This window comes from Quercus robur, chromosome 8, assembly GCF_932294415.1.
Source record: "Quercus robur chromosome 8, dhQueRobu3.1, whole genome shotgun sequence".
In the NCBI taxonomy this organism is placed as follows: Eukaryota; Viridiplantae; Streptophyta; class Magnoliopsida; order Fagales; family Fagaceae; genus Quercus; species Quercus robur.
Window position 1 is genome coordinate 57,951,332 of NC_065541.1, and position 12,312 is coordinate 57,963,643.

The 12,312-nt window shown below is 34.0% G+C and overlaps 1 protein-coding gene and 1 long non-coding RNA gene across 2 annotated transcripts; both read right to left on the reverse strand.

Moving 5' to 3' along the window:
• Positions 1 to 4,927: 4,927 nt before the first annotated feature.
• Positions 4,928 to 6,168, reverse strand: LOC126697252 (uncharacterized). Its single transcript, XR_007646171.1, has 2 exons — positions 5,745 to 6,168; positions 4,928 to 5,523 (listed from the first exon to the last, which is right to left on the reverse strand). It is a non-coding gene; the product is annotated as an uncharacterized LOC126697252 (long non-coding RNA).
• Positions 6,169 to 6,800: 632 nt separating this feature from the next.
• LOC126697251 (glycine--tRNA ligase, mitochondrial 1-like) lies at positions 6,801 to 12,312 on the reverse strand. Its single transcript, XM_050394158.1, has 9 exons — positions 11,745 to 12,312; positions 10,212 to 10,594; positions 9,860 to 9,977; positions 9,389 to 9,583; positions 9,041 to 9,265; positions 8,618 to 8,677; positions 8,392 to 8,472; positions 7,882 to 8,287; positions 6,801 to 7,242 (listed from the first exon to the last, which is right to left on the reverse strand). The coding sequence occupies exons 1-9, from the start codon at positions 12,246 to 12,248 to the stop codon at positions 7,007 to 7,009; spliced, it is 2,208 nt and encodes a 735-aa protein (XP_050250115.1). The 5' UTR covers positions 12,249 to 12,312; the 3' UTR covers positions 6,801 to 7,006.

The window sequence follows — 12,312 nt, forward strand, 5'->3', positions numbered from 1 at the left end:
AAAAAATTATATACAATATCTTAGCTTAAATTTTTTTATTAAATTGTTTTTGATAAAACATAATGTACTTTATATTGTATTAGTTAATGGGGTCACATGATTGGATTTAATTAAAGAACCTAAGACATAATAGTACCTAAGAAATTATACATAAGTTTTACCTATACTTATAAATTTGATCTGCTCATCTATTTTGTTCATTAAATTATTTACTCGTAAAAAATAAAAAAAATAAAGAAATAATAATTTTTTGTGTAAAATATTCTCAATATACTGTTAATGTGGCACTCCATAGCAATAAAAACTAACTACCTAATGCAAAAATATATCATAACCTTTAAAAATCAAGCGAAATAGTTAAATTTTGTATTAGGCTATTTTTTTTATATTGGTATGACATATCATGTGATTGTGCAAATAATTACTCGTGGTTTTTGGTAGAGAAGGGCTAAAGTTTTCGAGAACTGCTTTCAAAACTTTTTACAACAAATTTTAGACGGTAAGTTGTTACTGGTGTTAATTTGAACTTATCGCTAAAATTACTTTTTTACTTACTAGTAACAATTTGTCACTCAGGAGTTGTTGTAAAAATATTGTGGATATAGGCATAGCATTTCTTGCTTGGCAACAAGGCCCATAATCTTGAGAAGTGCTTCCAGAACTTTTCACAACAAATTTTACGTGGTAAGTTATTACTAGTGTTAATTTGAATTCATTACTGAAATTACTTTTTAACTTACCAGTAACAACTAATAACAATCTGTCACTCAGGAATTGTCGTGAAAGTGTTGTAAAAATATTTGTGAATATAGGTATAGCATTTCTTGCTTGGCCACAAGGCCCATAATCTTGTTCGCTTCTTAAACGCACCTTCCACATGATCTGTGGTTTGATTACACTTGAGAGTATTGGGAAGATGCCTATATAGAAGCCCATTGATCCACAATCAAATTGGGACTGGGGTATGTTTCCTGGGAATAAGGTCTCCCCCAACCTAGCCCATTTAGTATATCTGCTTGAGTCTGTTCGAAAAGACTAATAACCTGTTTGAATGTTTGAATTTTTGTGGACTCTCATAAGCCCAATTAGTTCAAGGTTGGTGTTCTCTCTTAATGAATCTATGCTGATAAAGAAAAATATTTAAAGAGATTTTTATTATCAATTTGTTATAATTAATTAAAACTTTTGCTCATTTTCTCACCTACTATTTATCCCAAGTTTCCAATTAATTTTCTCTCTTTATTTTTATTTCTTTCACTAAATAGTTTGATCACGATAGTTTTATCTTACCTCTCTCTTTGAAACAGTAATAATGTTTCAAATGTAGGTTCAAAATTGTCAAAAAGAAATAGCAAAAGGATTTAACAGGAGCTATGTTGAAAAAAGAATGATATTGTTTAAGAGCGAAGTAAAATTTGTTAGAGTGATTCTTTTGACATAGGTTTCAGTCTTTCGGATTATGTTTAGTAACTCCATCTTATCCCCTCATTTTCACACAGAGAGAGAGAGAGAGGTATTGAAGCGAAGTATTGTTAGTGACCGTAAATTTTTGTGTAGAATTTAAATTTATATGAGATAGTTTGTACTTGACAAAATTTTATGCAATACAAGCAACAATTTAGAATGCTATTACAATTAACCACTTAACATTAAAATTATGTTATTACAATTAATCAAATGGTTCAAACTTTTAACTAACTAGATCCATTAGCAAGGTGAGTTTTCTTTCTTTGATCTCTTCCCCTGTTAAATAAGATCCATATGATTCTCTTAATTTAGTCCAAGTTTTATTTTTTTTTTTGTATGACGCTTATGTCTTTTCTTTGATGCATGTTAGTTTGACCATGAATTTATTTTTGCTTCATTCTTAGTTTTTTTTTTTTTTTTCCTATGTTTTATGCCCTTAGATTTTAAGTCTATATGTTCTAACGTGTAGCAATTTTCACATGTACTTTTCTTGATGATTATGATTTTTGTTCAATTTGTTGATATGATCATAGATTACTTGTATTTAATTCTTAGTGCTGGTTGATGTTAAAATGATTAGTTTATGTATTGGACTTTCGAATGGTGCAATCTAAAATGTAAACTTCAAGTTTCTGTATTAGGATGTGTACGCATCATCGAGATTGCATACACGAGATTTCGATCATGCATACATGATTAAACATGTTAATTTTGCTTTGTTTTAGTTGATTGTTTCTTCCCATGTTTTGTGATTTTGTTAACTTTGAATTCCTATAATTATGTTAATTAATTTTGATAAATTGTTTGTTATATTTATTTTAGTCAATTTTTTTGTCATATAAGGTAGTATTTGAAATATGTCATTGTTTGTCTAATATGATTTCTAATTCCTATGCGGTTGAATCTAATTTCATTGTGGGATTAAATGAGGTTCTTTCTATGGCAAATGCAATCTTTAACATGTTATGTGTTTTTTTTAATTAAAACTTTGTGTGTGATTAGGATTTGATTAGAGCTCTTTTAATAAAAATTTTATTTAAACATGGTCTATCAACACATAAGTGGAGACCAGCCAATATGTCGAGCAATCTTGGCTGCATAACACTTTCTCAAGCTGTAGCTTAACTTTGGACCTAATGTTTGGTGTGTATGCCTCTGCAAGAGGCTCAAGTTGGTTCCTAAACCTACACCATGTGATGACTCCCAACCCTTTATCTCTTAGTCCCACTTGATCGAGGCATACTCCCAAAGAGTACACCTTGTCATAGGACAATGCTCTCACAGTGAAAAAAATTAAATAAATAAATACAAATAATATTTTGTGGTACCCCAAAACTCTTCAAGTAGTAGTATTTGGGCCTCAATTTATTTTATTGTGGGCTATATCACTATCCTACAAGTCAGGCCTCAAAACTTCACCTGGTTTGTCTTATCCTAATCTTACCTCCAGTTTCTCCTTTGATTTCCCTTTGTTCCCCTGTGTTTCCAAGTGTTTCTCTCTTTATTTCTCACTCCCCAGCTTTTTCCAACCAACCCCCATGTTGACCCCTTCCCCTCTTTTATAGTCTCTCATTAGTGGGGTTGTCATCATTTCTTTCCCACTTTACACATTGTTAGGACATATGTGATTCAATGTTAGGAACATATGTCAAAATTTTATGTAATTGGCTAATCCTTTGACAAAATGCACTTTACTTGTAATTGGGTAGATCTAGGATGTGTTTAATGCTTTAAGAAACAAGGTTTCAAGTCCAAGTGTTAAAGCCATGCAAGTCTGTCCAAGAATCAAGTAATGAAGTGATGGATTTAAAGCTCGACAGCTAGCATCTATCGAGGTTTAAAAGCTATTTCAGCCCGTGGCTCGACAGCTATCTCGATAGATGGCTATCTATCGAGGTTTATGAAATTCAGTTTTTTAGAGCTATTTTTCATCCAATCCGTGAGTATGTGTATGAAATAGTTTGTACTTGACAAAACTTTATGCTATCACATATGATGCCATTACCATTGAACTATCATTTATCATTTGAACCCAAAAAAAAAAAAACATTTATGGATAACTACAATTAGATATGCATGAAATGTTCATACTACTTAATAAAGTTTCTTCTGCCAAATAAAGATATACAAGCAATGACCAGAAGATTAGAGGAAGACTTAATATGCGTAACGCTCTATTTGTTTTGAAGGAAAACCTTGTGTAAAGATAATTTTTCATATTTTTCAGTGTTTGGTAGCATAAAAAAGATAAATCAAAGAAAAACTATCTTTGGTCAACATAAAAAGTATAACTTATTTTTAGAGATTGTTTTCCATTAAATATTTTTGAAAAACAACTCTATAGTTTTATAGAAAATACTTCTTTGAAAATGACCCATTTTCTAAAAAATATCATCACTGAAACAAACAGAGCATAACATCTAACACATGTAGACCCATCTTCCCTTAGAACGTCGAACCTTAGTAAAAACATCAATACACCACCCTACAGTCTACGCTACACCTACTCTTACAGTCTTCTCAACAAATCCAACTCCAATCTAATAATCTATTTCTATACTGCACTTCCCGCTCTTTGAGATGTCAAGTAAAAACTTACATTTCTATACTAATATGTTGTTTTTAATTTTCATTCTGGTGTCGTAAAACAACTTATCATTATAGTTCTTAAACATTACTTAAAGAGGCTCTCATTTAAGTCATAATTTTGAGTATAATACGATATATATGTATTGTATCAATTTAAAAAATTATGTATCGACCATATTTATGAATTGTATGATATACAAATGCATATAAGATGAATAGTACATGTTGGACGATACATAATCATGAGAGTTTAAATTGTGTTTTGTTTGTTAAAATTTGTGCTTTGATTAGAATCCAATAAGATGTTAGCTTTGTTTTTAACACAAATTATTGGACTAGATTAAGTCAATAAAAATAAGATGTCCATTATCTTTTTTCCTCTCTCTGTCTCCTACAAAATTTGAATCTCACTCCTGATACTTCATGATTGTGATTGTGATTAATGATGAGAAAGTAATTATTTTGGATTATATGTCATTAATTATCATTTTGGACAAATTTGGCTCCAAACATGTTCTAAACTATATTTTCCAACCTATTAAGTGACAAACTATAAAACTATCCACATTTATTATTTAAACAAATCATATGACTCATTAAAAAAGTTCGGTAACTAAACACATAGATAGTTTCTTCAATTATCACATAATAAGTTGGAGTAAAATAGCTCCAAATATGTTTGAAACCAAAAATTTTCCTATCACTTTTGAATTTAATCAATTTGAACATGGATGTTATGAACATATTATAATTTGATTTATTTAACTCGCTTTGCTAATTATTACTACATAAGTAATAATTAAATTAATCATTAGCTGATTCTAATAAAAATATTGCCATTAGTCATATATATACTTTTTATATATGTATATATATAATTTTTTTTTTTATAAATCTTATTATGTATTTATGTATTTTATGATACTATACACATTTTTGCATCCATGAATCTAGTACCTAATCTTGACGCATTATGGTAAAATGTTTGCTCTACCCTGCTTCATCTCTCAAAATTCTCAAGGAAGATCAATTTTGTCCTTCTTTGCTCAAACATTTGGAGAATCAGAAGTTTAACCATTTTTTGTAGGTCACATTCCCGATCTTAGAAAAGCTGCAAGAGATATAAACAAATCCTATGAGGCTCATCTTGAAGCTTGGTCAGCCCTCAAGCTTCCAAGATTATCCAAATGACTTCCTCCTATTGGCTGGGTCAAAATAAATTATGATGTAGAAATTATTAATCACAATCACAAGTTCCCAACAGCTTGGCATTATTAATCAATTCGGTGAAGTCATCTTCGAGCTTCCTCTCTTTCTGGAAGTCCTACTAAATGCTTAAGGGCAGCTGGGATTCCGTCACTAAGTAGAGATCACTCAACAATAACCCATAACCAAAGACCCAACAGGAAAAATATAAAAGCCATATAATAGAGAGGCGATGAGAACACTGAAAAGAGTGGCGAAGTGCTGAAAAAATACAAAGAATCGAACGCAAATGAGCACATGGTTATCAATCAAAGAAAATAAGCAAAACACAAAAGCAATTGAGAATAATCACATGCCTACGACAAGAATAATAATGAGAAAGGCCCATTATATATATATTATGAAGTGATCCCAATCTTATGCGTCTGACAAAGATATTCCTTAAAAAAATCTTTAAAAAGAAAAAGAAAGAATCTACATACATTGCTTTCATACTTTCATGATCTTGCTATTGCCATGCTTCTTCTGAAAAAGTTTGAACCAAGAAAAGGACAAAAAAATTTCAGCTGATTTTTAAGTAAAAAAAGTGGAAAAAAACACTATTTACTTTTACTGTTCACGGATTATTATCCACTGACACTGTTTACTTTTTACTGTTCATGACATTGTTCACTCCGAAATTTTGCCTATTTAAGGAGAGTTGTCCCTTAAGTTTAGACAAGTTTTTACTATAGAATTTTCTTCCCTTAGAACTTCTTCCCTTAGGACTTGTAACTAGGACTAGTTCAAGTTTTGTAACTGTTAACTTGTATTGTTGAGATCTTGTATTCACTACAACTGTAAGTGTTTATTCTACTTTCAATAACAAGTATTTTCAGTTTTATATTCATTATTCTACTTGTTGCTACCGCTACCTTGGACAGATTACTGCCATAACCGATAGTTCTAAATTGCTTTCATTTACTTTTCATATATATTGCAATCATAAAATCCAAGTGAGTTATTGTGAACATAAACCAAAAAATCTAGAATTAATGAACATAATTTTTTTTTTAAATGGATAACTTACATTTCTATATAATAATATTCATACAAGACTTTTTAAAGAGTTAAAAAAAATATAAAAATAACTATTAATAATATTTATATTATATATATATAAGAATTATATTATGTATCTTAATGTATATTTTTTATATATATCCATGCACATTCACGGGGTTACAAGCTAGTTTAAATAAAAGGCAAGATTGACTTCGAATTATAGGTTCATATGATCCTACAAACCCAGCGATTAGCATCGGTCTTCAGCCCTAAGCAATCCTAATTGATTTGATATTGTAGGATCATAGGATTGTACAATCTGCATCTCAATTTTAACAACAATGCAAGAAATGGATGTACGTGGTGCAAAATTGAGAATTCAATTGGAATCTAATTTGATTTTTTCTAAGTTTGGCTTTTAATATATATAGATAGGTTATGACATATTTTGTCCCTACCATTACTCTTTTCATGCAAAACAAGCATTCCAGGAGTAGCTACAACATAATTGTCTAGCTGAATAGATTTAAAAATTGGTATCACTTTAATTGGTTGTAACCAATCCCGCCCAAAAAAAAAAAAAAAAACCAAACAAAAACATTATAGGCTTTTTAATGCAAGACAACTCCACTTACCAAAAAAGGAAAAAAAAGAAAAAGAAAAGAGTAAGAACTCCAAATTGGAAATTATTCGGCCCTCACTATTCATCATCAGCGGATGCAGAAGATTGATGGGGGAAAGTAGACCACACATCGGCCCATGTCGTCCGTCCATCAGTCACCTCCTTAATGACTGATGCTGCCCGTTCCACATCAACACGGATTTGATCCTTGCTGTCCCTCTCCCGGATTGTCACTGAGGACGTTGAATCAACAGTGATTGCAAAGGGTACCCCAAGTTCATCAGTCCTTGCATATCGTTTACCAATTGATGTCCCTAGTAAACATCATTCAAACATTGAGACAATCAGAAACATTCCACATATAAATGCATTAGGCAGTCCTCCATCTTATCATTTTCTGAGGCGAACAATTACCTTTCTATTGTGATTGATGTTATTGCAATACAGAGTAAAGAAAATGCAGTCATTGCCAAATGATAAAGAAAGAAATGATGACTAATGTTTAAATCCTAAGATGAATTTAATAGGCTGATTCAATAAACTTGTTGAAATTCAATGTAAATTTAAACGCTAACAATTTTAAATGCTATACGGATCACATGAAAATTAACTTTCATGGGCAATAGAGACACCCTCGAGTGCTTCCCCTGTTGCCTTACTCCCAAAGAGAGAAAATTTTATATATGTACAGACTTCTTTTTATTTTTTGATAGGTATATACATTTACACAGTACACACTTCAGTCACCTGGATTTCTAGATGGTAACTTTATCTAAAAACTTTGATGAAAGTACACAAATCATTGGTTTCATACTTCTTAAAATTGGCAGAGATTACAGCTCACAAAAACAGATTAAAAGGAAGAAAAAATATACTGACATATGCAGTCAAGCGTGAGAAAAATGCCCCTATACCAATGTCCATATTCACAAATTAGTGGAAAGATGAAATACCTGTAATGTCAATCTTATGTGAGATTCCAGCTGTAGTCAATGATTGAGAAATGACTTTAGCAACCTCCTCATATTGTTGATTCTGAACAAGTGGGAAAACTGTGCATTTAATAGGTGCAACAAGAGGCGGGAAACGGAAAACATTTAACTGCTCATCCCCAGCTTTACTTGGCCTCGTGTAGAAAGAATGTTCATAGAGGCAATATATTATCCTCCCAATGCCAAAAGATGGCTCGATCACAGATGGTGTAAAAACTCTCTGGTGTTCTTTCTTAATCTCCTTTGAAATTGTGACCATGTTCTTTGTTATAGTTACATTTTTCCCAAGTGTGCACACCAAAAACTCAGTCTCCCCCTTGGATTCTAAAGTGGCCTTCATTTCCAAAGCTTCTTTTTCATTCATTGCCTAACACAAAAAAATAAAACAAATAATAGATCAACATTAATGCAGCTCTACAGTTTCTGAAAATCATGGCATCCAGGACCAAAGAGGGCTACTGAACTGTATACCTCCAAAGCTTCAACCACCATCCTTTGGTTCCCCTTGAATGCAAGACCCAGCTCTTTTTTCACTGGATTGATGACTAGTTTCTGAAATTATACACCATGAGTCAAGCAATTTTCAAGCAGGTGTACTCAAAAGAGCTTCTTGTTGTGTTGTGACAAAAGTAATGCACCCATGTTTATAGTACTAATTATGATGATGGTGGGTATGGTAAATTAACAGAAGGATTACCTCCACTTCTCTAGGTTCCGAGAATTTTTCTTGAGCCACAAGCGCAACACCGCTTTTATCCTGTCATAGATCAAATATCAAAATTCCATAACAACATAGCATCACTATTGCCAGAAAGTAAAGTAGATACATCCTTAGCATTTTCTTCTATGTTGTAATGGTACAATGTCTTGATACAATATACGTTGTCAGCAGCTTGCAAATAAAAGCATTAACTAACTTATTATGATAACAATGAAGGTTCACATCACATTAGCAAGCTTTCTGAACAATAATGTGGCAAAATGAACCCAAACTATCCATTTTATTCTTAGAAATCATGGCATCTCATCATTAAAGTGATTGGAGCATATAATTTTTCAAAAACATCTAGTTTACTGTCTAATTGTAAGAATCCTGAAATAATACCAATCAAATTCTTACCGTATGAGCACGCAAGTCATATGCAGACCTATCTGCAATACCAACACATTCAATCCATCCGTAGGAACTCTCAATCTCAGCATCCCAACAGTCAGCTGCATAATGGGCCATTTCATTTGCGAGATGCTGCCGGAACCGTAAACGGTCTTCATCTATACCAAGGCGAGTTAAGAACAGATATACTCTCCCAATAAAGTAGCCGAGAGTTTCATTGTTGACAATTCCCTAGAAACATTTAACCACAGCATTGTCACATAAAAAAATGCAACCAAGCAATTGAGAGAGGAGAAGCCAAGCCAAACGAAACCAAAAAGGAGGGGGAAAAAAGCAGATATTCTTCAAACCAACCCTTGAAACTGCTTCACCCAGTGGAATTTTCTTTGCTGAATGGCCAGACATTTGTTCTTCTCTTGGGAACATTAAAAACTCCAAGTTAGCGACTTCTGAAAATTTTGGGTGGGACTTGTTTTCAGGATCTACAAAGTGCTCAATCTCAGCCAGGGTGAACTCACGGACTCTCAAAAGGCCTTGGCGAGGAGAAATCTGCCCATATGAAAAATCACATTAGCTCTTTCTCTCTCTGTGACACTCAAGACCCAGGTAACAGGAATTGAGAAACATTCTCAGTTCCACACAATATAGCAATTTACATAAAGAAATACTAGCATAAGCCCACGCAACATGCACAGAAACAGCTTTTCACTTTTTTTATTTGACAAGTAAAAGTTAGAAGCAATTTGTTAGAAAAATAAGTTAAACGCATTTCTGAAAGAATTACCTCATTTGTTAAATGCTTTTCACTTTTAGGGAGAGAATTACCTCATTCCTGAAAGCCTGACCAATTTGAGCTGCAGCAAAGGGGAGCTTGTTACCATTGTAATAGTACAAGTCTTTAAAATTAACAAATATGCCTTGCGCAGTTTCAGGACGCATATACCTGCAGAAAATGAAATAATTAATAATTCTGCTTCCAAGGGTAAGTACTTATAATTCTGCATACAAATTCAAGAGATGATAAAAGTCAATCAAAAGAATCTAAAGAGTTTAATACAATCAGATGTAAACACCCCCCACCCTACAAAAAAAGGTCCTCATTGTGAGTGCATTCCCCACTTATTTGGTAGGGACAAAATAATTCCTAAGAACATAGGCATGTCTACCAAATACTCACCCAGGACTCAAGCCAGATGGGCCTATCGATGTTTGAAACATTAAGTTGAATGGATACGGATCAGACAGTGGATTCTTTGTGTCTGGAGCTGTAATGCCATACTCCTTGATCTTTGCACCCAGCTCTTCAGATGAGAGATCATCCAAGACTGCAAGTACATGTTTCAGTTCTGCTGCCTTCTCTGCAGTTATGCTAAGGTCTTTCTGAAGCTTCTCATTGCAAAAGTCCTTGAGCAAGTGGTCAGCACGGTAGCAGGTGCCCGTTTTCTCATCCTTGACCATAAGGTCAGTGAATTTATCAACATGCCCAGATGCCTTCAGGACAACCTCAGGTGTGACACATGGGCAATCAACTTCCAGCATGTTCTCCTCAAGCACGAAATGCTGCAAACAAAACCCAAAATTAAAATATGAATGAACTAATTTTGCAATAGGAATGTTTAATGTTGACATAAATGCACAACTTCTAAGTTTGTCATCATTCACACTGGTTCGTTAATGAAATCTTAAAAAATCTAGGTCAAATGCTAGCAAAAAAGTTCCATCATGGTTAAATTTCAAGTAAAATTGCTGTGCTGAGGTCATAAAAAATGAAAATGATGACTTATAACTTGAAAACACATGTAGATACAACAAATGACAATATTGCATGCTTTATTCATGGTGCATTGTGCATCAATCCATCTCTTCACCCCTCCCCTTTGCTTAAGATTTCAAAACTTCGTTTGGTTCAGACAACAAAAGATCAACAGAACCATGCCTGCAGCACTTGATGCTAATCACTTCATGGTTCAAATTGGATATTCTAAATCTAGTGGCATATTGAGTACCATGTCATTAAAAATAATTTTAAATAACATGGCAGACTGTAATAAAAACTGAACCATTACAAGTGAAATGGAAAGGTTATGTTCTGTCCACTCCCCCAAACCTTCAAATACTCCGAAAAACTAAACCCCCGAGAGCCAAACTCTAACCACTAGCCTGCACTGTACTCACCAATTTTCTTTTTTCTTTTTTCTTGTGATGACAAAGGAGAACTTTACTCAGATTAGTTGCATGTCGACTGTTAATAAAATTCCTATAGGCAACTGACCCCACCCACTAGGACCAATTACCGGGTAACCATGATAGGCTAAGCACCCAGGAGGCTCTCTCATTTTTAACTCCTAACTTATTATGAATTTACAAGCTCCATACATCAACATTCATAATTAAAACACTGTTTTATTGGATTTGATTGACACCATCAATCACATTACATAGCCCATCACTACACCCAAAAAAAAAAAAAAAAAAAAAAACTGTTATACTGATTGAAGTAATAAGCAATTCAAATATCATGGAAAACTTTAACATATATAAAAGTGTGTGTCTTCTGTGCTCAACATTATAACCCCAAATCCTAACAATGTATTCTCAATGCAATTCATGCACAAACTTCTTCAAGTAATCTATGCTATAACCAAGCCCTGAGTTGCTAGTTTCAAAACAAAGACAAAGTAGATACAAAGAATTTGAGCTTTGAGCTAACCTGGCGCCAGAAACCGAGGACGTTGGACTTGATGGCACAACCGGGAGGCCCGTAATCGTAAAGCCCAGCAACGCCGCGGTAGATTTTGAACGACGGAATGTAAAACAGCCGCCGCTCGAGCGTGTTATTCACGGTTTGCCGGAAAGCTTCCCTGTTGAGCGACCCATCGCCACCGCCGCCGGAGACGGTAGCCTGGAGCTGCTTCTCGATCGAGGCCTTCTCGAGCTTCAACCCGTTGAGGGCTTCGATTGCGGCATCAACATCGGCCTTGGCGGCTTTGGCAGCCTTGAGAGCACGAACGGCGTTGCCTTGTGAATCCACGGCCGATTGCTTCTCGGCTAGGGCTTTACGGAGAGTCTCCTCCATTTGAATCGTCGTGTAGGGGGGGCGGCGCGTGAACGCGTGGGATAGGGTTGAGTGAGCGGAACGGAGAGTAGTGAGAGGAGATAAGAAATTGTGACCAAAGGAATGTGTTGATAGAGCTATAAGAAGAAAACAACGCATGCGAGTATGAGTTCGAGCCTAGCTAGCCCCGGCGATACTTTTTTGTTTTCACTAGGGTTTTATC